This window comes from Balaenoptera musculus, chromosome 5 (genome assembly GCF_009873245.2).
Source record: "Balaenoptera musculus isolate JJ_BM4_2016_0621 chromosome 5, mBalMus1.pri.v3, whole genome shotgun sequence".
NCBI classification, from domain to species: Eukaryota; Metazoa; Chordata; class Mammalia; order Artiodactyla; family Balaenopteridae; genus Balaenoptera; species Balaenoptera musculus.
This window is the reverse complement of record NC_045789.1, coordinates 119883503-119910817: the sequence shown is the minus strand read 5'-3', so window position 1 is coordinate 119910817 and position 27315 is coordinate 119883503. Positions and strand designations below refer to the sequence as shown.

The 27315-nt window shown below is 39.0% G+C and overlaps 1 protein-coding gene across 6 annotated transcripts in view; it reads left to right on the top strand.

Annotated features, from left to right (window-relative positions):
- Positions 1–27315, top strand: part of PRDM5 (PR/SET domain 5) — a 209572-nt gene that overhangs the window by 62503 nt on the left and 119754 nt on the right. For all 6 annotated transcript variants that reach the window (XM_036853882.1, XM_036853885.1, XM_036853887.1 and 3 more), the window contains one exon: positions 7796–7918. In XM_036853882.1, the coding sequence (XP_036709777.1) occupies positions 7796–7918 (123 nt within the window). The remainder of the gene's footprint in view (positions 1–7795; positions 7919–27315) is intronic.

Below are 27315 nucleotides of genomic sequence, written 5' to 3'. Positions count from 1 at the left end.
ATTTGTTTCTTTATCGAGGAAGTTGCATATATTTTGAAGACGTGAATGAAGAGAGTACAGTTAATTTAAATGGGCTGGGCAGATTCAATTTTAATAGCTGTAGAAAAGCTATATATTTAGGAAAAATCTAAAAACAGTGACTACACCAGTGGAATTTGGGTTAGGAGATAAGACTCAAAGGAAAAATGGATCTTTCTTTTTTTTTCATTTTTCTCCCTGTGGACTGCACAGTGCTCTTTGTTATTCAGTGTTTCTATAACCCTTGCCCAGAAATGTTCAGATACAAAGCATCATCTTTTAAAAACAATATCAAAACTGTGATCTCTGGATGTTGGAGATTATCATTGTTTTTTACATGACCAACTCTTTGAAATGCTTTCATGCCTGATAAGTAGAATTTTGCTACTAAAATTTTCTTATTTTTGGCATATTTGCTGTGCCCTTTTAATATTACCATAGGGAGGGTTCTCCAAAAGCTGACTTCAAGGCTTTGTCTGTCTGAGTGTCAAATCTGTATTAAAAATTGAGCAACGCTATAGGCTCATAAAACTTTAACCAGATTTAAAGTTTTGTGAATCATTTCTAATGGATCTGATGGATCACACCAAATTGTCAAAAAACATGCTGACTTTATTAATGTGGTTTTCTAATCCCTTGGTGAAATAACACTTTACTTATAGAGAAGTTTACCTGCCTGATGATATTGACAAAATCAAAATGTAAAAAAAAAGCCACTAAGCAGTCCAAATGGATGCCACAGTATTTATACCCTATCCTTTGCATGTTCTTTACAGAAAACCCCTAAAGCAGTGGGTATAATAAGCTAATGCCAGCTAAATTTACTTTATTCTGTATGCAGTAAAAAACTAGTCTATCCAAAAATGTCACTGAAATCTGACTGTCTGAACATGTTTGTAAAATTGTAGAAAGGGACAGTGGCTACACTGCTAAGACTCTCTCATAAATTTACCATGGAAAAGATGATATGCTTTTCACTGTGTCTTTCACATTGTCATGTCAGTTATTTCTTCTTTTAAAAAATTAGCCCAATTTAAAAAGTACTTTGAAAAGCAAGATATGGAGTACTTTTAAAGTAAGTCTCTCATTACCTCTTATAAATTATTTTTGAACTTTTAAAGGAAATAAAGGCAAGACAGTTAAAAAAAAAAAGACACATTAGCTGAGCTTTTAGTGAATAAAATATTTATTGAGATAGTACCAAATAAAAGGTTTCCATCTCTGAAACAATCTGTACAGGTGCCCAAGTACAGGATTTGCTTACCTACAGAAACCTAACCGAGTTCCTCAGTTAAACTTGCCTTTGACGGTATCAGGAGAACTTCCTTGATACAGCTTAGGTGATTAAAGAGGCAACCTCAGCTAAGATGTGGCAACCAAAAAAGCTTTTGTGATTTTAAATTGCGTCAGTAGAGACAGTGCCCAGATCATAATAGTCCTTTGTGTGCTGACTTCTGTCCCGTGTTAAGAGAGTTTTGACAAATTAGTGTACATCTATAAGGGGACAACCAGGATAGTGAAAGGAACGTTTATCACATCAGACAAGGAAAGAGTTATTTTCTTATTGAAGAGAAAATGTAGAGAAGGAGGGACTCCTGCCTTCAGAAATTTGAAGGGCTATATGTAGGAGAGAAATTAAAACTACTGAAGGGACAGAGCTGGGATTGAAGGCAGTTGGTCACAGAGCAGCATGTTTGAATTTGGCGTAAGGAAGAGTGTCAACTCAGCTGAAACTACACCTGGATTTGCTACGACCTAGTAATGGCACCTGTTCTTACTTCAGGTGTCCAAGCAGAGGCTACTTGTATGTATTTGGGTTTGAATAGGGGTTTTTAGGATATCCTTCATGTTTGTTCCTTGAAAAAGTTGACATGGCAGAAAAATGGTACATGTGTGCCCAGCTATGCTGTTGAAAGCAGTGTTCGTCTTTAAGAACGTCTGCTAGTTGCTGTGAGCCCCACTTTCCTCAGTGTACTGGTAACTTTGTGATTGCAAAATATTCATTGGTATAAAGAAGCCATGCGTCTTATTCCTTTGATGCTCACGCAGTGTCTGTGGGGTCACAGGGCAGGGACTGTCATCCCCATTTTAGAGGTCAGGAGACCATGGCTCAGCTCAGCTAGAGGAAATGACTCACCCTATGCGATACAGTCAGAGCTTGGATCACATCTGGCCTTTTGATTCCTGGTCCAGCATTTTTACCATTTTTTACCACTCTAGAATGCCTTCTTGAGGTTCCTTCCAGCTTGAAATATTTAGGGCCCTAATTATTTATAATGAAAAAGAGACTTTATTTTTCTCATCAGTCTTTTTAAGTTATTTAATTTTTGTGTGTATTACATTCTGGATGTTATTCAGTAAAGAGGCGTCTGTAAAAGCCTGTGTTTTCTCTCCGTGTGCTTTCCCGTCTGAGGACGGGGATTCTGTGGATTAGGGTCACGAGATAGTATGTGGGGGAGACATAAGTAGATACGCTACGGTGATATGTGTGTGTGTGTGTTTAAAGGCACCAAAGCCGGGAAGAATTTTAGACTGAATACTTTGAAAAATCAACAGGAAAAAACCATCCCTTTGCTTAGAAACTGTAAATCATTAGCATTTCCTAGGGATGATCTTTGCTGATTTCTGAAAGTGTGTCTCTTTAGTTTAAATCTGACAACAGTGTGCTGTCAGAATTGATTATTTGAGCACACTTAGTTTTTTGTGGTCCTAAAGATATGCTGAAGCCTGGGTAATTAAATACTGAAGGCAGGGCATCTGGCCTTACTTCAGTTAAAAACAATTGCCGAAAGAATGCCTGTAATTTAAATACAAAAATATGATGACATTTTATCCTCTAAAGACATCCATACTCTAAATCTTAGTTCTTAAAACTACCTTCTTTGAAAAGTCTTGTTGAAAGACAGAAAGGAAAATATATTTTCTTTAATAAATCAACATAACATATTGTGACTTCTAATTAAGGATATTATTTCTGTATTTTTGGAACTGACTATATTTCACTGCCATGAAATTTTACCATATGTTAAATAAAATTCCATTGGGTAGATTTTGCCATGTCTGGGGACCAATCTCGTTGATTAGCTTTGCTCTGGGAACCCTGATGTCCTGTATGTGTTGAGTGAAAGATTCCTCAGGCATTCAAAATAATTGAAGGAAAATAGTAGAGTAACATTGTAGACCCTTCTACTGTGAAAATGAACCATCCAAGTAATAAATAAGCTTTTCTGTCTATAGTTGACACAATTTAACAGAGAAAATATTTAAATTTAAGGAAAGAAAAATTCTTTATATATTTGATTTGATTACATATTTCCATTTCTTTCATTTACATGTTAGGGATTACTTTTGTTGAGCTGAATCTTTTTGTGATTTCTTCTGTCCTTGGCTGGGTGGGAAGACAAACTGTGACATATTTAATGCTGCTGATCTTTAATCTGGAAAAAAAAAGACAGATCCATTGTAGCACGTTGTCCTGGACCTTGAAAAATGATGTCGGTAGCATTTGACAGAGAGTAGAACCTGCCAAGTTCCTGCGCGGTGATAATTTTCATTTAATATACAGTGACAAAGTCCTAGAGATATGAATGACTGGATTAAAGGGGGAAGGTTTTCATTTTCACATGAGGGTTTCTTTCCCTTTCCTACTTTAGCTAACTTATTTTTGTGTAACTGGCTTAGGAAGACTGTGCAGATCAGAGTTTGGGATTGAGATGGGTTTTACTGCAAGATGAGAATTTGACTTCTTTGTAGGCCCCAGGTATTCAGAAGATGATCCTCAGTAGGACAGTACCAATGCACTTCATTTCCATGAAAATTCAAATAGAATAAGATGGCATTTGGAAGACTAGTTTTTTTGTTTGTTTGTTTTTGTTTTGTTTTTAAATTTTTATTTATTTATTTATTTTTGGCTGTGTTGGGTCTTTGTTTCTGTGCGAGGGCTTCCTCTAGTTGTGGCAAGTGGGGGCCACTCTTCATCGCGGTGCGCAGGCCTCTCACTATCGCGGCCTCTCTTGTTGCGGAGCACAGGCTCCAGACGCGCAGGCTCAGTAATTGTGGCTCACGGGCCCAGTTGCTCCGCGGCGTGTGGGATCTTCCCAGACCAGGGCTCGAACCCGTGTCCCCTGCATTAGCAGGCAGATTCTCAACCACTGCGCCACCAGGGAAGCCCCTGGAAGACTAGTTTTTTTTTTAATATTTTATTTATTTATTTATGTATTTATGGCTGTGTTGGGTCCTCGTTTCTGTGCGAGGGCTTTCCCCAGTTGCAGCAAGCGGGGGCCACTCTTCATCGCGGTGCGCGGGCCTCTCACCATCGCGGCCTCTCCTGCTGTGGAGCACAGGCTCCAGACGCGCAGGCTCAGCAACCGTGGCTCACGGGCCCAGTCGCTCCGCGGCACGCGGGATCCTCCCAGACCAGGGCTCGAACCCGCGTCCCCTGCATTGGCAGGCAGACTCTCAACCACTGCGCCACCAGGGAAGCCCAGAAGACTAGTTTTGAAAGGAAAAACAATACACATTGGCTGCAAAGGTCAGTTAGATGCTGGAACATGATACTAAGAGGAATTTCGGATCTTCTTTATTCCTTAGTCTTTAAAAAAATGTTCATTTTATTACCTAAGGGTTCAGTATCAAATTAAAATAGATAAATGGAGACTTTAATAATAGCCATCTGTCTAGAGATTTTTTGATTTGGTTTCTCTGGAAAGAGGAAAGATGGGTTAGATTATCCTTGGATGTCTCTTAGATATTTCAGTGAGGAGAATGCTGGGGTTAGGGTAGGAAGATAAAAGTCACGTGAGCAGATAATCCAGCAGCTTCAGTGAAGTGTTGAAGACTGGAATGGAGGAATGGGGAAAGGACCAGCCACTCGAAAGCTGGAGAAAACAGGTAGCCTGCAGACTGTGTAGGGACTTAAGAGTCACTTGGGTAAGGATGTTTAGAGTAAAATAAACGGGCAGTGGCTCTGTTAATGAACAAAAAAAGTTATCTCAAATATGAATGTGTAGGCCACTGTAGTATATCATTATAGTGTTGTTATGAGAGTGTAAGCGATAATATATACATTTAGATTATTGAAAGTGACAAGTCTTGTAAGAATTTCAATAAAAAATTAAATTGTGCATGTCTCTTAAGCCAGAATATGATGTGAGAAGGTAATAGACAACCAGAAAGTGCATACATCTAATGGACTGGAAATGAGTTACTGAGTCATTCAACACAGCTGGAGCCAAAGGGCCTGGGAAAAAGCTGAAAAAATAAGGAACAAACAATGCCCCTGGTAAAATGGGCTTATTATAATAAGTCACAGAGAAATCTTTGTTGTGTTTCACATCTTTGAAGAAAGAATTTCAAATGTCAAACCCATCTGATATATATTGTACTTAATACTGGGTAACAAATGTATAACTGAGAAGAGCCATTAACTGCTTTCTGTAGGTAGTTCTCTCCTCTCAAATGCAGTCTGCCGTGGGCAGGCACGCTGGTGTTTCCCTACATAGAATTAGTTGGACTGTGTGGATTTCAACAACAGTTGTAGGTTTCAGATTTCAGTTCTGAGAAAATTTATCTTTCGGGTATCTGGTGGCGATGCCACTTGTTCTGCTTAATTTAGTTGTTTGTCAATATAAACAGTTCTGTTACTGTAGCTGTGGAGGAGCCTGGAAAGGAGACTTTATACCCAGATATTTAGAATTACCTTTTTACTCTGCTTAAAGACATGTGAACTGGTGTCCTCTTTGAGGGAGGGGTTGTAGAGTGTCCTGTTTTTCCCAGCAGTGTGGCTGGACATTTTTGGCATCACCCAGTGGGCAGTGAGGGTTCCGAGCTGACGGGTAAGCAGGAAGGCAGGACAGTTTTCAAGGGCCTCCCAGAGCAGATCTCCGCGTGAGATTGTTATTTAGTGAGGAATTCCCATAGCTTCACACCTAAACATACGAGATGTAAATATGAGGTATTTTATAGTCCTAAGTTCTTTTAGCAATTACAGTATTGAAAATTAAATCCCTGCTTTCCAGTGAGGGTCCGCCATTTATTAGAGAGATTTTCAAATGATTATGGAGGATCCTTGGGCCCTTAAGAAAACAGGGATTGTTTGAGAAACATGGCAGATATAAGATACAAGGAGCAGGCTAACTGTATTTTTTCCCAGACAATATGTATTAGAATCTTGAGTATCAGGCCTTGCAGTGCCCGCAGCAGATGTTTTTATACAGCAGCTTTTGGGTAACTTGACCCGTAGGGGTGGCTTCTTGGTTTCCGGGTCAGTGCATGGTCTGCCTTATGCCAGCCTGTCTGATCTCAACGCCCACCATTTTCTTGGTGCTCCTTCTGTTCCAGCCTCATGACCTTCTTGCTGTTCTTAATTTGTTTCCAACTCAGGGCCTCTCTATCTGCCCTTTACTTGCTGTTCCCTCTAGCCTGGAACCACGCTTTCCTGAACTCTCCCCTGGCCTGTGCCCTCCCTTCATTTAGGACTCTTTTCAGGTCATCTCATCAGAGAGGCTTTGCCTTGACCACCTCATCTGGAAGAGCCCTCCTCCCCTCACTCTGCCTCCTCCTCTTACGCTTTAGCTGTCTTCACAGCACTTACCTTTACCTGAAGTGACATCCTGTGCTTGTTGGCTCTTAAGTGCTGTGAGGTCAGGCTTCATCTGTCTGTCTTGTTCACTGAAAGACTCCCAGTGCATTAGCAGTACTTGGCACCATGGTAGGGACTCAGTCAGTATTTGTTCAGTGAATGAGTGATTGTCCAAATGTATCATGAAAATACATACCTTATTAGGCTAGTTGTGCTTTACTTTATAAAATTCTGGAGGTCTGGAATTTGTTTTTTCCCACTCCAAGTCAGTGAAGGTATAGTGTTTATACTTGTGTTACTTGGTGTTAGAGATGTGGAGTGCTAATCACTCATTGCTTCCCCCCCTCCTCTTCTCGATTCCAATTGAAGATAAACACAAAATGAACATTGGGTAGAGATTGGTATATGTTTTATTAAACTGAGCAAGTGCCCAGTACCCTACAATGCAGAGGTTTTGAGAAGCTAGGTTCGAAGCAACTTGGATTCAAGAATGCCCAGTGGAGTCCTTGCTCCTTTGGCAGTTACCCTCCTCCCTTGATTGAGAGTTGAGTAAATCTGTCCGGGAGGGTTTATGGCAAGAAACGAAAAACAGAGAGCCCACCGTCGTTCTCAGCAAGAAATGAGCAGGCCATGAAAAGACAAAATTGAACTTGTTTTATTCATCCACTAGTTAAAAATGTGAATTGTGGCCCAGGGGATGTCAGATTCCACTGGTTACATTAGCAAATTCTCCGCATATGGAAATGATTCAGTAAGCAGGTGGAACGAGACATTGAAAGGATTTATCCAACTCCACCCCCTCCCACTTGGGGAACCAAGCAGCCCTGCCCTCTTGGGTGGAAAGAAAGGGGATGGTTTGCAATTATAGTTATCCCCTGAACAATTGCATTTGTGACACATATATTAAAATACACCTACAAATAAATAATCTTGACCAGAAAAGAGCTATCAACACAGGATGTTTCTGAGAGTTGATTGCAATTGTGAGTCATCTCGACATCTGCCAAATTAAAGTAGGCTCTGTTTGTACATATGTTTAAAGGGAAGAACGGATGTTAATCCAGCATCTATTCAACACCTGTTAATAAGTAAAGGTAATACTTACGAAAAAATATCATGTTATTTTTAGTACGGGTAATCTATTTAGTATGGTTAAGATTAACTTCAAGTATAAATTCAGGAGCTTTTATGTTTCAGGTTCGTGGGAGTAAGGGAGAAGTTCTGTACATTTTGGATGCTACCAACCCACGGCACTCCAACTGGCTTCGCTTTGTTCATGAGGCGCCATCGCAGGAGCAGAAGAACTTGGCTGCCATTCAGGTGAGCTTGTTTGCTTCTCATTTGTGCCCTGTCCTGCGAGGAGGATGAACTAATTTATAACTGTACTCCCTGTTTTAGATTTATTTCCCAATGACCTGCTTCAAATAACAGTAACTAACTCATAAAAGCAGAGAAATCTCATCTAGGCAGCATATGCAGGAAAGGGCAAGCCTAGCTGTAAATGGACACCAGATCACTCACTTTATGAGAATCCTTGAGGGAATGAATTACATGGGCTGATATTGTCCTTGGCGGATTCCGCTTTCAAGTCCTTTTAATTCACTCAGTGAATGTTTATTGATAGTTGTTCTGTTTGATGGTTTATTTGGCTCATAGCACCATATTCTATGTTATTGTTTAGGAAAGGCTTCATGGAGAAAGTTTATTTGGGTATATCCCTATGACTGTACTCTGAGCTTCTTGAGGGTATTGTATTACTCAGGGTTTTCAGAGAAACAGAACCAATAGGATCTATATATCTATATCTATATATCTATATCTGTATCTATGATGTATAGCTATCTATCTGTCAGTCCGTCCATCCATCCATCCAGAGAGAGAAAGAGAGAGACTGAGAAAGAGGTTCATTGTAAGGAGTTGGCTTATGTGGTTATGGAGGCTGGCAAGTCCAGAATCTGCAGAGCCAATGTCCCACTTTGAGTCCGGAGGCAACAGGCTGCTGTAGAACAAGGAACAGCTGATGGTCTAGTTCAAGTCTCATGACCGGAAGGCTGCTGTAGAATCAGCAAGAGCTAGTGTCCCACTTGAAAGGCTGTCAGGCCTGAAGGGTGGGTATTCCAGTGTAACGGCCATCAGGCAAAAGAATTCTCTTTCACTTGGGGGAAGGAAGGAGACCCTTTTGTTCTTTTCAGGGCTTCAACTGTTTGGCCGAGACCCACCTACATTGTGGAGGGCAATCTACTTTACTCAAGTTCATGCATTAAAACGTTAATCTCATTCAAAAACACCCTCACAGAAAAACCCAAAGTAATGTTTGAACAACTGTCTGGGTGCCCTGTGGCCCAGTCAAGCTGACACATAAAATTAACTCTCCCAGGTGGGATCAATGTTTTCTTGAATTCTGTATCCCTATATCTTAGTATAGTGCTACACACAACATTAGGCTCTAATACAAACTGTGAGTTGAACTTCGGTGATCCCTCAGTGGAAATTAAGGGAAGAAGAGAAAAAATCAAGGCAAGGAGTTTTTAGAGGGGCTCTGTAATTAAAACTCACTGGACAGATCGTTAATAAAGAGGGGCTTCCCTGGTGGTGCAGTGGTTGAGAATCCACCTGCCAATGCAGGGGACACGGGTTCGAGCCCTGGTCTGGGAAGATCCCACATGCCGCGGAGCAACTGGGCCCGTGAGCCACAACTACTGAGCCTGCGTGTCTGGAGCCTGTGCTCCACAACAAGAGAGGCGGCGATAGTGAGAGGCCCGCGCACCGCGATGAAGAGTGGCCCCCGCTTGCCGCAACTAGAGAAAGCCCTCGCACAGAAACGAAGACCCAACACAGCCAAAAATAAATATATTAATTAATTTAAAAAAAAAAAAAAAGGAGAATAAAGAAACATTACATTCTGTTGGGGAATTAACTTATCACATGTGAAAACTCAGCTCCTGAATCCTAAACTGCAGAAGAGGAAGCAAAGCTATGGTTGGCAGAAGCAAGAGGGAAGGGAAAAGAATAAGGGAACTAACAATTCTTTGAGTATTTACCCATGTGCACTATTCTAGAAGCTTCATATATATTATGTCATTTATTTAAAACTCTGAGAGCTTATACTGATTTCACTCAATTCCAAGTCTAAAACCAACAGGGGCAAGAGGGAAAATGCACAGAATTAGGTTTTAAAGTAACTAGAAAACACAGTCATTTAGAATATTTCATTTCCTGATGTTATTAGCTAACCAGATTTTTTCAGTGAAAATAAGTAGTGGATCACCAGTGTGATTACTGTTTCTTTTTGTATGGATAAATGAGTGATGACTTACCAAAGGGCCACGTGGGGGATGGAAAATAGGATCTTTTGGCAGCCAGCTGTATTCAAGCCACTTTTTAGATTGTTCATGACATGTGTTGATCCAATCACACATTTAAGTTGATCTCTTTTTTTTAATGCATAGACATTATTTTTTTTCAAGTATTTTATATTTTTTTATGGTTTTCTGAGGCATACTCATCTCACAGGATCTTCAGTTATATACTAATTTTAATTTACAGACTCAGTTTAAGTGTTTCTTTGTAAATGTTAACAATATCAAAATAGGCTGTAGAACCATGAAATCTAATTTAGGCAAACCCATTGTTTTGTAGGTTCTTCGTTATTGTGTTTTAGAGAATATTATTCTGTTTAAACTAGATTCTTTTCTTCTTATGCTTAAATAATGATTTTAAGCTTTTCTCAAATTCCTTTTTTGGGCATTTCATCCTATTGGCTGTTATTTCTGTAGCATCAGTAGCTGTCTCCATTTGCCCAAACTTTCAAGGTGTAATATGATCAGCTTTGAGTTTTGCCTCAGAATCTCTCAGGTTATCCTTGTTGAAGAGTTCCCTTTAACTGTACAATTTGCTTATACTGAATTCCTTAGTTAACGGATTACTGTCAGTAAGTGTTTGTCTCCAATCTTTCGCTACCCACATTTGCTACTCTATGCCCTGTTTATTTCATCATATTGTAGCCACCTACAATTCTCTCCTTTTTAGTAACCACGATTTCTAAGACTTACACAGTTTTCATGTTAATTTGGTGTATTCAATGCAGTACTTTTCTTCCTCTATTTCAACTGTGTTTCTTTCCTTGAAAGCAAATAGGAATCTACAAAAGATGACTATTGCAACTTTGGTAGTCCAAGACGTTATTGTTTGACTTACTACTAGGGGATGAAGTGGGAGTGGGATTAGAGTAGGACTCATAAACTAGCTAGAGGCTATGTGAAGTTTCACACTTGAATTTAATTAGAATCTCTGAGTGTTCAGAGGCCACTGTGGGAGTCTTTGGGTGCAGAAGTGATGACAGTGCCTTTAATTCCTTTTAATGTGGTTTTGGCCTTTCCTAAGAGGGGGGTTGAGTGCGGTGCTACCACGCTTCTTGCCATGGAGCACAGTATGGATCTTTGCTAACTCCCTTGAGGTAACGTCTTTCTCACTTGAACAGTAGCTGGAGAAGCGGATTGCTCAGGGTTCAAAATCACATCTGAGCTAGAGGCAGAGAGCTTAATATTTGGGTCATATGGCTGACAGTGATATCATACTTCTGATTAGTTGGGATTATCTCCTGAGGACTGCGTTCCAGAAACACTGAATTGGTAAGAGAAGATCATAATGTTTCCTGCAAAGCATTATGAATCACTTGCATTCCAAATTGCATCTGAAATTTGGGGCATTCAGGAAATTTTTTATTTGAGCTGTACGTCCCAGGAGTGAAGTAAATGAGAAACATTTGTGGCTATGTGGCTTGCTTGGTGGAAAACGTCAATACTTGGTCCAGTTTTTTTGGACAAGGGATTAAGAATTCGAGGTCTGTTTTGGCAGAGGATGGGAACTCTTTTGGAGACTCAGTTATGCTTCTAGTTTTGCAGTTTATTTGATTTTGGAAGACTTGCTTTGGAAATGATGATTTAAATATCTGAATTACTGAAGAAGGGTCTCATAGGCTAACAATTCCTCCCACGTGCACACATTTCAGAATAATCAGTTGAACTGGATGTTCAGACCCATGAAAACTATTTCCAACTAAACCAGAAAATTCTAAACATGCAAGATTTGGCTTAAAATGAACCAAGAGAATTCTTAAGCTCCGTAAGAAACGGATGATTCTTATTAAATGCTAATTTTATTATACTAAAGGAAAAAATATGTAATATTTGAAAATTAATTGAACTACTTAGTGTTTTGCAGGCTTTTGAAAATTTCTGATCTTTTGGTAGAAAACTATTTGTTTAAATACAGAATTATGTCATTTAAAGTTAAAACTTGGAATTCTTTAGTCATTTCAGAGCTAGAGTATTATATCTCATGTTCTTAAGACATATGTCCAGACATACCTTTCCTGGGACTTTTCACAGTATATTATCTTATCAACGTAATGAAAGATGGCTTGTTTTTCTAAAAAAAAAAAAAAATGGAGCATATGGAAGAATATTTGGGTCTTGGTCCACTACTCCGTGAGGGGTGCCAGGGTATGGGGATGGTCTAACTAAGTCTAGAGGGCACTGGGCTTTGAGCTGAGCTTGTGGTATCAACACAGCTCCACCCCGATTCCGATGTCAGTTTGGTTTCCCCATTACCAGGAAAGCTATTTTATTACATATTATTTGCTCTCCTACCTGTGCCTTGTGAGAGGATGGACAGTCTTAGGCAGTTTATCCCAGAGTCTTTTCTGGTGACACGTGGCATTTCAGTATGAAGAAGTGGGAGATCAAATGTGGCTCTCCAAGGAGAGCAGCAACTTGCGTGTTTTTAGAGCCCAAATAGAACTTTCTCCATTGTCATCAAGCCACCAAGGTCAACAGGCTTATCAAATAGTGTTGATGCAGAATGGTACCAGCCAAGCAGCCAACCAAAAGAAATATCAAAAGGATTTATCACTTATACCCAAAATTATACATAGTTTCCTCTAATTCTGTTTCTTCCCTATTTCTGTTTTTTTCCTATCAGATTTATACAAATGGTATTTCTACAATATTTTCTAGACCCTGTATGTTACAGAATTGTAAGGTGCAGCTCTCTAGCGATTTTCTTCAATAAAATATCGGTTAAATAACTTGCAGGTCTGTCTTTTAATGGGTTATCTTCCAGTAAGGTACATATTTGTCTTTCACTAGGGTAAAAATTTAAACTAAATTAAAATCACAAGTAATTGGTCCTGTGAGGTTTTAAATACCAACCCTGCTGTTGCTGTATGTTCCTACAGGGAGTGGGGGAATTTTATTACTGATCAGTTTATTATTTTCAATGAGGTTGTAGTTTATTGGTAGGGAAAATGAATATGTATAGAGAGATCTTTAAGATACATAGTGATACCTTGAAGGATGAGTTAATCCTTAATAATGATGATGTTGGCAGCTAACCCTTTCTGCATGCTTACTATACGCCAGTAAATGGTGATATGTATTAAAACCTTGATACTTACTGTGACACTATAATTATCATTTCCCTTTGTCACCTGAGGATACTGGCACACAGAGAGTCTAAGTGACTTGTCTGAGCCACACAGCCTTTGGGTAGCTGGATAGGATTTGAACCCTGGTGAATTATCTCCCTTGTGTACTCTCTGAACCTCTGTGCTCTAATACCTTAGAGTTGAGATAAATTATAAAGGAGTAAAGTCAGATTTAAAAAACCTTCCGGGGGGAGGGATAAATTGGGAGATTGCGATTGACATGTACACACTGCTATATATAAAATAGTTAACTAATAAGGCCCGACTGCATAGAACAGGGAACGCTACTCAATACTCTGCAGTGACCTATATGGGAAAAGAATCTAAAAAAGAGTGGGTATATGTATATGTATAACTGATTCACTTTGCTGTACACCTGAGACTAATACAACATTGTAAATCAACTAACTATACTCCAATAAAAATTAAAAAAAAAAAAAAACCTTCCATATATCTGAACTTGCTATTTAGATATTTTGAAACTGCTGAAAATTTGCAAAACAATTTAATTTTTTAAAATATATTTTAAAGTTATTTACATCACATATTCCTTGATCTTTTTTAAGTTCCCCAGCTACCCATAATTCATTACAAAGCATTGCACCTTCTTCTCTTCATATAAAGGTGATGTCTAGGCAATATCTGTCCTGGCCTCTTTTTCCCTTTGGTTCCTTTCTTTTTGTCTTAGCTGCTAGCTAATGTGTTAAAAATGAGATAAAGGTAACATTTAGATCTCTTGAAATTAAAAATAGTAAAATTTCAGAATCAGAGCATGTCAGGTTGGGTATAGGGGAAATTTTCGAGTAGGTAGGATTTTCTGTGTCTCTCAATCCAGAAACCATACAGGTAGTTTTCTCAACTACCTCCACTGAAGACCATCCTGCTTCCCAGTGTCCTTGTGTCACCCAGCAATAAAGTAGAATGTGTTGTTGCCTTTTGACTTATTCGAGGGTTCTACGAATCACTTTAGAGCTTTATTGGAGCTTGACTTTTGAGCTATTTTTTTTTTTGCATTGACAATCATTTATTTCTTTTCTTTTTAAAAAAATTTTTATTGGCGTATAGTTGATTTACAACATTGTGTTAGTTTTCAGATGTACAGCAGAGTGAATCAGTTAGACATATACATGTATCCACTCTTTTTTTTTTTTTTTAGATTCTTTTCCCATATAGGCCATTACAGAGTATTGAGTGGAGTTCCCTGTGCTCTACAGCAGGTTCTTATTAGTTATTTTATATATAGTAATGTGTATATGTCAATCCCAATCTCCCAATTCATCCTCCCCCGCCCCCGCCCGCTATCCCCTGGTAACCGTAAGTTTGTCTTCTACGTCCATGCCTCTACTTCTGTTTTGTAAATAAATTCATTTGTACTCTTTTTGTTTTTTTTAAGATTCCATATATAAGTGATATCACATGATATTTTTCAGAACGATTTTTATCTAGCCTATCTTATCTGTATGTATTTGTGGTTACATTAGTTATATATTTGCTGTGTAACAAATTTCCCCCACATTTTAACAGCTTAAAACAACAAACATTTATTATTCATACCTTTTCTGAGGGTCAGGAATTCAGGAGCAACTTAGCTGGGCGGTTCTGGAGTTCTGGCTCCGGGACTGTCACGAGGTTGCAGTCAGGTTGTCAGCTGGGGCTGTTTGGTCTCGGAAGACTTGATTAGATTCCACTTCCAAGTTCACTCACATAGCTATCAGCAGGAGGCTTCAGTTCTTAATGGTGTAAACCTTCCCTAGGACTCCTCACGACAGAGAGAAGCAGCTTGCTTCTCTGAGAGTGATGTGAGAGAGAGAAAGCGGCAGTCTTTTATAACCTAATTTTGGAAATGACCTACCATACCATCATTTCTGTAGGATGCTGTTAGTCACACAGACGCAGACCAGCATGGTACAGTGCAGGAGGAGACTTCACAGGAGTGTGGATACCAGGAGGTGGGTCATCACTGGAGGCCGTCTTCAAGGCTGGCTACAGCAGTGATCAGCGGGGGAAATGTGCTTTATAGAAGGATGGGGTAAGGTTAGAATCAATGACAAAACGGGGCCTTGATATAGAATCAGAAGGAATGCAGAACCCAGCCCAGTTCGGATACTGTTAAGGAAGGCCATTTTAAACAGTAGGTTCCTGACCCTTAACCTCACTGGCTGAGCAATTTATTTAACTCATTCAGTCAACCCATAGCTCCCAAGCGTCTGCTGTGTGCCAGGGCCTGTGCTCAGCATTGGAGATATTATAGTTAAAAAGATGATCTAGTTCCTGTTTTCATAGCAGTAAAAATAATCTTTAAAACTCTGTTCCTCTTTGTGAATTAGTGGTAATAATACCTACCTCACTGGATTTTTGTGAGGATTATATTAAATGAGATAACATATGCAAAACCCCTGACCCCTATATGTGCCAATATATGTTAGCAAGTATTTGCATTATCACTACCCCTGCCAGGTCTGTAGTTGTTGTCTTTATAGTTTTGTCTCTATGTAAAACAGAACGAAATCTGTTTTATTTCCTCCAAATTCCTCTCAAGGTAGCTAATATAATTCTAAGCATGTAGAAGACTTCTCAGTAAATGTTCACCACTGACAGGACGACCTGCTGGATGGAATGATGGAACCATATGGGGCCCGCTCCTGACTGTGGCTGCGGCCGCCTGGATCCCGGCTCCTGGGCACCTCGGTTGTTGGATGCACAGGGACACACGCGTCTGCTAAGGCCACTGGACCACTGTTTACTGTGACTTTGCTGGCTGCGGCTGTGTGGCCTGTCTTCCCTTAGGAAAGATAATTAGGACTTTATAGACACAAGAAATGTCCTGACGTAGAAGATGTCTTGTGCTGTGCAGAGACCTTTACTAGATACAGTGGTTTGGCAACGTTAGAGATAGGTTTGGGATCATTATGATGTTTGTGCTAAGCCACTTTTCAGCTTTTTTAAAGAAGCAGGTTTTGTGCAGGTTGGTTGTTTCCTAGAGAACACATCTACATTCTGCCTGCTCTCAGCTGTCTTTCAGAATGGTGAATGCTGGATACTAGTAGGCAGCGTCCCTAGAAATCATTTAAAAGGCTCATAATTTTGTAACCCAGCAAAGCATTAACCAAAAGGAAGCCAGAGGGCTGAAGAGTGTGTGTTTCCTAATTGATTTGGGGTCTTTGATAACAGGGTGTTAGAGATAGTGAATGTATAAAATAGAATTGAAAATAGAAATTCTGTGAAATGATTCTTTGTGGAGGAAAATGTGCTGAGTCTTATATTTAATACTTAATTTAAATTTATTATTATTATTCATTTAGAATTAAATTCTATTTAATATTGGATTTAAAATTTAAAACTTAAAAAATATTTAATTAAAAATATTCCCCACACCACCAGAACAGAAACCCAAACCACGTAATATATCGATGGTCTCACTTAGAGGAATGATTTATTTACCTATGAATTTCTGTCACTAGTCTGAGTTCTTCAAGAACAGTCTGTGTCAGTTTTGTTTGTTTTCACCCTGCCCACCCTGCATGGATGCGTCTAGTGGGGCCCAGTGGGTGCTTGCTCACGTGATTCCTCTGCTGACTTTTTCCGGAAGTGGTACACCTAGTTGCATGCGCCTTGTCAACTTGGAAAACCCTTATGTCTGTTTCCTTTGAAATAACCGAGAGCAAATGCTTCCACTTGAACTCTGGCCTGCAGTTTGCGTGCATGTGAGTATTTGGTCTGGCAGGGACACTTTCACTCTGTCCCTGCTAAGTATGTATGGTACATGTGTACACATCTCAGTCTACAGTGTAGGCATTTTTATCTCTTAGCCAGACGACTGTGCGGCCAATAGCACCTCATCATTATGTCAAGTCTTTTTACAGACATAACCACAGGCAATCGGAGTCTTAAATTCAGACACTCTGTTGAGTAACAGCTAGACAATCCAGTCTGGACTAACTCAGAAACCTGGGATATAGAGGAATGAAATAGCAAAGGTTAATGGGACAGGAGGTCTTTGCTGTGAAGTGGTAGGGTTCTTTCAAATCACACTTAACAAATGTAATAATGAAAGATTGGTATTTGAGAATTAATCAACATTGCATTAGATACGCTGGAACCAGCCTATGCCGTTACAAAGTTTAAGAAGAGGTATGGTAGAAATTAAAAAGAAGAAAGTTTAAAATCTTTTAGTTGCTAAAAAATGTAGTGAAAAGAAGAGGTAGTTGTTATTGATGCAGTGAAGCAAACAACATGAATACCCCATTTATCAGAGGAAGAAATTAAACTAATAAATATAAATATTATATATATTACATATATATTATATATGAAATTTATTTTTAAGTGTTAAAACTAAAATCTAGACACCTAAAATTAAGTATACATACTACTTGTTGCCAGGCAAGATTTTTTTGTGTGTGAACGTAAAGAAGGAAATGATTTGTTTTTGTTTTTCAAAATTGGAGATATATTTTATGATGTGTTTTAGATTTAGTTTTTAATGATTGGTATTAAAATAGGTAATAAACTGCAAAGTGCAATCAATTTAATGCATATAACAGAAAACACTAGAATTAGCCACACTTACTTATTTATCAGTGACAGTTGGGTTTTCTACGGAAATTTCTATTTAGAGAAAACTGCTCTATCCAGTTCATAAACAGATTCTCATAAAAGGTTCAGCTACTACTAGGCAATAAAAAGTAAAATGTGAAGTTCCACATTCCATCACTGAACTGATAAAATATTCAAAAGAAGGTGTACAGTTTCTCTTACAATTTATGTATCTTTCAATTAATGTAAGCTGCACAACAAAGTTACACTGTATTCAGCTAAGTGTGTTAAATTCAAGATTTTGAGGAAACTGGCTCACAAAGCCTTAGGAGAAATGTTACCTTAGAACCTAATCTAATCATCCTTAATTGTGTCTTCGTCGTCTTTGGAAATCTCACATGATTCAAAAAAGACAGGTTGGGGAAAGGAGAAAGGACGACTGCTTACTGGGGTGCTTCATTGCATCAAGAGAAACAGAGTCCAGTGGAAGAGGAGTTCTGAGATTGAGTATGGCGTTTCCTTTCACTTGGAACTTTGTTTAACAGGAGTCTAGAAAGTAATTAAATGTATCATTATCATGACTGATTTATGTCAAAACTATACACACTTTTTATCACACAGTCATCCTTCAGTATCCGTGGGAGATTGGTTCCAGGACCCCTATATCTACTGAAATCTGTGGGTGTTCAAATCCCTTATGTATAAAATGGTGTAGTATAGTCAGCTCTGTGTATCCTCAGATGCAGAACCCATGGATGCGGGATAGGGAGGGCCTACTGTACTTGATTAAATGGGTAATCAATTGACTAATGTGTCTGTGATTTCTTAAGTTGGTATTTAATGAACATTTTTATTAAGTTCACCTCAGTGCGCAGAGATTAAAGCAGCATTTCCTGGTTTCTTTTCCTGTGGTAATTAAGTCCTTTGAGATATGGTTGTGTACACTTTATGGTGGTTTACACATCTGTCTGTTCTATTAGTTTTTCAGACAGGAGACAGGAACAAAAAGGCACATGGTCATTCTTGCTGAGAATTTACCCTACTTTTCTTCAAGCAATAGCATGTAAAGCCAGCTAGGCTTTTGAGAGCTTTCCCTATGTGACTTAATTCTGTGCCCATTTCTAGACTTTGGAATGTAGTGTGCTTATATGTAGCTTTTATTTTTCTACTTTTTTAGATTTAAAATGCTTATTATCAAGCATTTATATGCTTGTATTAAACTTCTGTAAATATGTTCTGCTTTGTTTCAAATCAGTAGGACCAATGTCATGTTGTACACAAGGGAGAGTCATAATAATCCCTTGAAATACTTTGCACCTTGCTGTTGGGTAACACATATGTTAATACTCTGTTGACATCATCTAAAACCCATAGGAAACCCCACGATATTTTTACCTCTAGAAAGTCAATCAGTAAGTGAAAACAAAACAAATACAAACTGATTATCCATGCTTATGAAATGAGATTTCAAACTGTGCGACTTTGGCCCATTATAAAAATTTGTAGAATTTTTGCATCAGCATTATTTCATTTAACTCCAACAGTTCCCCCAAAAGTAGTAGTATTATACCCATTCTGCAGATGAAAAAGCTGAGGTCAAGTTGATAAAGCCTAGAAGTGGTCGAGCAGAGCTTTCTGACCCAGTTAGTCGGACATGCCATTTTGGTATCCAGGTTCTCCCAGAGAGAGAGGGGTGCTGAGCCCAATTTTTATCTAGAAGACTCAGAGGGATACATGTACATTTTAAAGCAGTGACGAATATATACTTTAAATATTTCTTTTTGTTCACCATGCTGTACATTATATCCCTAAGACTTATGTCATAACTGGAAGTTCATACCTTGTGACCACCTTTACCCATTTAGTCATTAAATACATTTTCAATAAAAGAAATTGCGGAGATGTTTACAATTGACCTATTGCCAAAATTAGTGAAATATGTAACTGTGAGACTTACAGGAGAAATCACAGGCAAAAGTTATTTGGGATTGAGTACACTTGATTTGGGGGTTCAGTAGTCAAGAGTATCCTTCTATAAAAGAATATAAGTAGCCTGTTTTAATGTGTGTAAATACTTGCAAATTAAAAAGATGTTCTAAGAAGATACATTTTTCATTTATTTTGGTGAATGTTAAGAAAAGTGATATAAATAATACTTACACAGATTCTGCAACTTCGGACATCAAACATGCACACCTACTTACAGCCGCACCTGTTCTCTCTCCTTTCTCCCACATAGAGAAGGGTCCCTCCTCTTTCTTAAGAACCTTCCACCCATGTATCTCCTCCTGATGAACACTTACAATGTAGGTTTTCCCTTTTCTCTGTTTGATATTTACCCGCTCACACTCAACAGGATTCTTTTCGTTGGTTTTCAACATCAGGTTTCTCTTTCAATTCCAAGTCTTTCCCTCTTGATTCCATATTCCCTTCCAGCAGGGACCCTTTCTCCTTCCCTGAATTGTCCATATGCCGGGTCTCCGTTTCTCTCACCACCAGTGCCCTCAGCCCACACTGACCAGCCTTCTTCCTCCCTCAGCCTTCCAGTGGTTCTCTCTCAGGTCACCTCTGCTCTCCAGGTCACTAAGCCACTCAAGGCTTTTTGCTAGACCTTTGCAGCAGCATTAGGTGTTGCTGACAAGTGCCTCCATCCTGAAACATCTCTTCCTTTGGCTTCTCCAAAACCACCTACCATCCTAGCCAGGCTTTTTCTTTCTTTCTTTCTTTTTTTTTTTTGCACCTTATAGTTTTTGCCAGCTATTAAATGTCTGAGTCCCTTCCATTGCTTCGCACATGCATTTTCCCTTTGCTGGGTTCTTCCTATTTGTGTCCTTCGAATCCAAGCTAAGTTATCACATTACCAGGAAGCCATCCCTTAACCCTGGAGGAGGTGAGCTCTCTCCGCTACATGCTTCAGTAGCACCGTGTCCCTCTCTGCTGTCACACTTATCAAGTCATTTTCCATTCTCTCGTGGTTGATTCATGGCAGACTCCACTCCCAGTCTGTAAGCTCTTTGAGGGTAGGCACTGTATCTGTTTTATTTCACTACATTATACTTAGTCCTTGCATAGTTCTTGGTACGTAAAGTGCTCAAAAAATTCTTTTTTCAAATGAATTACTTATCTCTATCGGAAGTGTTTCGTTTTAGTTAAAATAAAAACTCATGTCTAGGTTAATATGTTTTCTTTCACCAGAAGATATTTCAAATGTACTTTAGTTTTTCATATAGATTCTATTGTAACAGTATAACAAACATCTTAAATTTTAAGTTTCATTTTATTAGCTAGGGTTCTCCAGGGAAACAGAATGAATAGGATGTATATGTGTGTGTGTGTGTGTGTGTGTGTGTTTGTATATATATAAAGAGATTCCTTATAAGGAACTGGCTTACGTGATTGTGGAGGCTGACAAGTCCCAAGAGCTGCAGGATGAGTCAGCAAGCTGGAGACCTGGGAAAACTGATGCTCTAGTTCCAGTCTAAGTCTGAAGGTCTGAGAACCAGGATAATCAGTGGTGTAGTTCAAGTCTGAAGGCCCTTAGGCTTGAGACACAGGAAGAGCCGATGTTTCAGTTTGAGTCCAAAGTCGGGAAACAGCCAATGTCCCACTTTGAAGGCAGTCAGGCAGAAGGAAATCGCTCTTACTCCCTGACAGTTCAGCCTTTATTCTGTTCAAGCCTTCAACTGATTAGGTGAGGCCCACCCACGCTGTGCAGGGCAGTCTGCTTTACTCAGTCTACTGATTCACATGTTAATGTCATCCAACAACACTCACACTGACACACCCAGAATAATGTTTGACCACATATCTGGACACCCTGTGGTCCAGCCAAGTTGACACATGAACTATACCATCACATTGATCAAATAAAAAAACATCTTACAGTTTTCTACTTTGAATCTTTTTTCTGTCACGTCAGCCTGTTGTGGTTGCCTTGTAATTTTCCTGAAATGCTGTAATTCACAGGGCATGTTTAATCTTTGCCTAACTTTTCAATACTTCCATGTGTTGAAGCTGCTTTTTCTGTCTAGTTTTCTGCAACTTTCCTGTAATGCCCAGTGTTCTAGCTAGGTTTGTTCTTTTCATAGCGCAAATATACCCTCTGTGATGCTGTGACTTTGCTGATGCTGTTTTCCCTACTTTAATAAACCCATTTTCTCATGATCTTACCTTGTCCAAAACCCATCCAGCTTGTGAATTTCAAACACTGTTGTGAAATTACCTCCCCAAATTCTACAGCTGCTACTCTCTGTACAACTGTCTTGGCCCTTTTTGCACTTTATTGTAATTTAACCATTTTGTTCTGTTTCCACTGAGAGCATTTTAAGTGCTTCAGGACAGGAACAAATATGGGTATTCTTGTGAATGTGAGTATTCTGCAGTACTGTGCACATTATGTGCTACAATAAACGTGTTGAATGAATATTCAGTTTCTTTAACAGGTTTTTGAATTAACTCTAGGTATGTTGAGTGGGGTATGCTTGGCCTGACTCTGGTCTTCTTTCTAGGGAACACATCTGCTTGTCTAATTTGTTCCCTTATTTCCAGCTGGTTGAAGTATTCCCAACTGTTGGCTAACTTTTGAATTCTTAAGAATTTGTTAGGGTTGGGAAATGGATTCTAGAACCCTCTTTGTAGTGAGTTTCACTTCCCTGAATGACATTCTTGCTTTTACTGTCTTATTAATTCAAAAGGAAATTGCATTTGTTTCCCTCTTACTTAGTTCAATTCAGCAGATCCTTTGTTGACACCCTTCCGTGAGCAAGGTGTTGCATCAGTATTGAGATTCATACAAAGAGGAATATACTAGAGTGCCTGCCCTCAGGGAACTGGGAGTCTTTGGGGAAGGGAGGAGACAGGAGAAGGGAGTGTGCTTAGCTAATGCTTATGCAGTTTAGAATGATGCCTGTTTGGTGAACGATAATTTATATATAATACAGGTAAATAGTCCCCTCCCCATGCACTTTACAGCCCAGTTGGGGATACAGCTAAATAAATACAGATCAAGGGGAAATACTTTGAGAGGGCCAGCTAGATGGTAAGGGAGGAACGTTTGGGGGACCTATAGCTCCGGCTTGCTTATATAATAATTTGGGTGAAACCCTGTTTTCTGATGTGATATGGACCAGTACTTGGTCAATTAATAGAAAAAGAATTATCATAGAATTGATATTTCAACCATTGTATTTTAACTTGTTTTAGAAATATACATTTATTTGCCAGGTTTTTTGATCTGTGACCAAATTCTTTGTGATTCTGCGTTTAGGTTCCCTCACTAGAGTTTGCTACCATATTTTTTTTCATAACCACTCTGTGTAGTATCCAGTTCTACTAAAAGACACAAAGGTAAGGCTGTAAAAAAAAAACTGTCAAATTACACAAAGCAAAGCAATTATAAAAGATGGGAGGAAATCATACAAATAGAAGGATCCTGCACTCAGGTTGCTTTGCAAGTCTTTCCAAAACCTTCAGTTGATCTTCTTAGAAACTATTGAATTTTTTTCTGCCTCATATATTTTTGCTTTATGTAGTGTTTAGCTAAGTTGCATAATTGCAGTAACTTGTACCAGTGGCATAAACTGGTGCGGGAACAAACACAACTGACCCTTGGGACTCAAGCAAGCAAGTCAAGTGATGAGGACAGGAGCGTGTAGGCAAGCCAGGGCTCAGGCTGCTGACTGAGAGGGTGTGGCCTTGAGCGTCATTCGGCAGATTTTAGGATATGCAGAGTGTCAGGTAAATCTGGGAGCCAGTTAACTGAAGGTCAGTTAAAAGCATTTCCAATATAAAACAGATCAAAAAAGGGAATGAAATGTTGCCATTTGCAGCAACATGGGTGGACTTGGATGGCATTATGCTAAGTGAAATAAGTCAGACAGAGAAAGACAAATACTGCATGTTATCACTTATATGTGGAATCGAAAAAAAATACAACAAACTAGTGAATATAACAAAAAAAGGAAGGAGACTCAACAGATAAACCACAAACCTAGTGGTTACCAGTGGGGAGAGAAGGGGAGGGGTGGGGGAGTAGGAAGTATAAACTATTGGGTGTAAGATCGGCTCCAGGATGTATTGTACAACATGGGGAATGCAGCCAATATTTTATAATAACTGTAAATGGAAAGTAACCTTTAAACATTGTATATGAAAAATAGAGCAACTGTACTGTAGGAACACAATATGCCTTCTAATCCCTTGTTTATAAAATAGCTACCCTATTCTCCATAGCATTATCTTATTCTAGAATTTTTTGGCCTGTCAATATTGATAACTTACCTTTAAATAAAGTAGCTGAGGTATGGTAGTTTTTTTTTTCCTGTGAAGAGCCAGTTTCTTAGGATCACATCACTTCTTTTCTATATAGCAAATTTTTCTTTTTATTCTTCTCATCTTTTCTCTTGACTTTTTTTCTCTATGATGTCAGATTTGTTTCTTATGATGCTTCAAACATTACTATCTTTGCTTGAACTCCTCAAAGAAAGATACGTATATGTGTTCGTGATTTGTAATTGATATCTTTGCTTATAGATTTGATTTTTTGTTTAATATAGTATCCTGTTCCTAGGAATCTTATTAAATTTTTTTCTTGCTATGTGGCTAATTATGAGTTGTGATTAGAGAAGAGACGATTTTATTTGCATTTGTCTTCATTTTTCTTATAGGAACTTTAATGCACTTTAAACATGAAATTAGCTTATCCTGCACTATTCACTATTTTAAATACTATTTTCCTTGATTGCGAGATGTTTTCTTCTCACTCTCAAAATAATTTTTAAAAATGTTATTTTGCTTAAGTTATTGTATCAGTCAACTTTTGCCAAGAAGACTGCTCTAACAAACAACCCTAAACTTTTAGTGGTTTATAGCAATGAAGATTTATTTCTTGTGCACACAAGTATGGGCTGCTGGAAGCTGCGATTCTATCCACAGCTCCATTCCACTTGGTGTCTGAAGGAACGCCCTTATCAGGGACATGCATTTTCCTGACACAGGGGAAAGAGCAGTGACCCACACATGTGATGGCTCTGAAAGCTTTCCCTTGGACATGGTTCACTTTGCTTCTAATCACATTTCATGGGTCAGTGCAAGTCACCTGGTCAGACCTGATACAGCATGCCCCCCACCTGCAGCACTCCGAGCCACATGGCTGCTTGGCACTGTCCTCCTACTGGGAGGGGAGTGGTGAATAAATTGGAATGCTATGATCTGTCATAGTTATGTCTCATTTTAAGGATTTTTGGTTTTATTGTTAGTTCGAAATTAATAGATACAGTCGGTGAATTTTGCTGCGGAAATGATTTTTTTTTTCCTGATTTTTTTAGTTTTGTGTATGGAACTCTATAGAAATGATGTTGAGACTGATTCAGGATTTTAGTAAGGAAAAGTTAAGTGACAGGATATTAAATATGGAATTTTTACTATTTCATTATATTTTCTTTTCTCCACCTTCGTCACTTGTCTCCTACTTCTATTGATTATTGAGTAGAAGTCCAAACTTCCCCCGCCCCACACTGGTATAGATTGTTTGAATTTGTAAGACCAAGAATTGTTTTGAAGATACTTCCTTTTGTGTTGATTACCCATTAGTCGTCTTAGCTAGATAGTCTGGATTTTCGCAGCTTACTACCTTTTCAGTACAGTGAATTGGGCCTTTGCCAATTTAAAAATCGTGGTTTTTCTTACATAGTCCACATGTGGACGGCAGTCTGCCAACAAATAAACAAATACCAAGTTAAGTTACAGACAGATGCAGCTGAAATACCAAGTCACCCATGGCCTCTTCTGGAGTTATGTTTATTTGCACACAGTGAGGATTAGTATTTCTTTGCAAAACAAGAGACAGTTACTTTTGCTGTTTAGAAATAGCAGAACTGAGCCTCAAATGCATGAGTTCAGGAAATCTATCCTAGTGAGGCGTGGTACTTCAGAAGGGACAATGGGCAAATTGTCAGAGAAAGCTGAGGTTTATACATAATGTCGGATGTCGAAGGGAGATAGGAAATTTAGTTACATCTCCTAGATGTCCAGGAGTAAATGTTTTGAGACGGTGATAGAATCAGAAAGGATTAGACTGGAAGGCATGTTTAGTTTATTTGGTCCTAAGTGTGGTCACTGTACAGAAGCAGTCACATTGACGAAATCTTAACCAAGTGATGGCTTACATTATCTGATGTGATTTCCAAGGAGGGGGCCCTCTAACCTCACAAGGTCGTATAGTCCAGCTTTTCCTTGACAGCCCAGTTAAATGGGTCTCTGCATTCCATTCCTTCCGGTAGAGTGAGGCCCGAGAGGAGAAGCCGTGATCACATCAGCACGTAGGCGTACTTTTCCCTTCATATTCATTAACTCGGTTCTCATGAAGATGAGTTTATTTTAGTTGTGCTTGAATCCAGCTCTGGAAGGAATGAGAGAATAAAAGTTCACCTGAGTCATTTTCCAGAGGTGATAGGAGACTTGCCTAAGGGGAAAGAGCCCAAGAGTGGGAAAGCCAAAGCTGTCTTTTGACGGGGTATTAGTTTTTTCTGCTTTATGGTTGAGGACATTGAGGCCCACAGGGATAAGGGAGATGCCCGCAAAGCCGGAGAGTGGCAGAGTAGTATCAGTTCCTAGATCCCACTATCCTCGTCCTCCTCCCTAGGCCTGGGTTCTTGCTCTGGAGCGGGGGCTGGGATTCCTTTGCCCATGGACTGATTCCTGCGGTGGAACTTCCCGGTCAGTGTGCTAAGGTACCCTGGTAAGCAAAGAATAGGTTCCTAGTGTGGTATGAGATATTGGTATTGATGATAGTATTTTTATTTACACTAAGTTAACGCATTCAAAATTCATGACAGTTGAATACGTCTGTTCATACGGCTATTCTTCTATACTTTCTGAATTCAGAAATGATTCTTCCAGTGCATACGAACTTCAGTGGCGCCCCCTGCCTCGAGAACGCTCTGTAGTGGCCGTGCCACGTGGCACTACCTCTGACTTTCCTGTTGAATCATCCCAGTCAGATTATTGCTTTTTTCTGGATTTGTTTGTCTTCATTACATAAGTTTGTTTCGGAAACTCTGACAATCAGAATACTCAGAGATGTCTTTGTGTGTGTAAATTTGTGTGTAAATCTGAATTCCATAATATGTGATGTTATCACAGTGATGACGCTAATAAAATCCAAGCCACCACTATTTTTTTCAGCTTTCTTAAGAAACATCAGAATTCTATGCTTTTGTTATCAGAATGCATTGGCTGTCCAGAGGAAGAGCTTTGCAAGTAGTTTATTATCTAAAATAAATTTTTTTCCATTGGGGATTTTGAATGACTCTTACTTTGCAGATTTGTTGAAGAATAGAAATTAGCTTTAGGGAATTCCCTGGTGGTCCAGTGATTGGGACTGTGCGCTTTCACTGCCGAGGGCCTGGGTTCGATCCCTGGTCTGGGAACTAGGATCCCGCAGGCTGAGCGGTACGGCCACAAAAGAAAAAAAAAGAAAGAAAGAATAGTAATTAGCTTTAAAACGGCTGAATTGACTAATACTCTTGGGCCCCTGAGTGAAGGACCACATGAAAATATATTTATACATACAGAGAAGATACATATTTAAAGCAAAAATGTGTAGTTGGTGTTTTAGTTTGAATCCTTAGGAAGAATTATTATTAAATAGTGTAACATCTGTGAACTCTTGAGGGAAAACTTCATCACGTTGTTC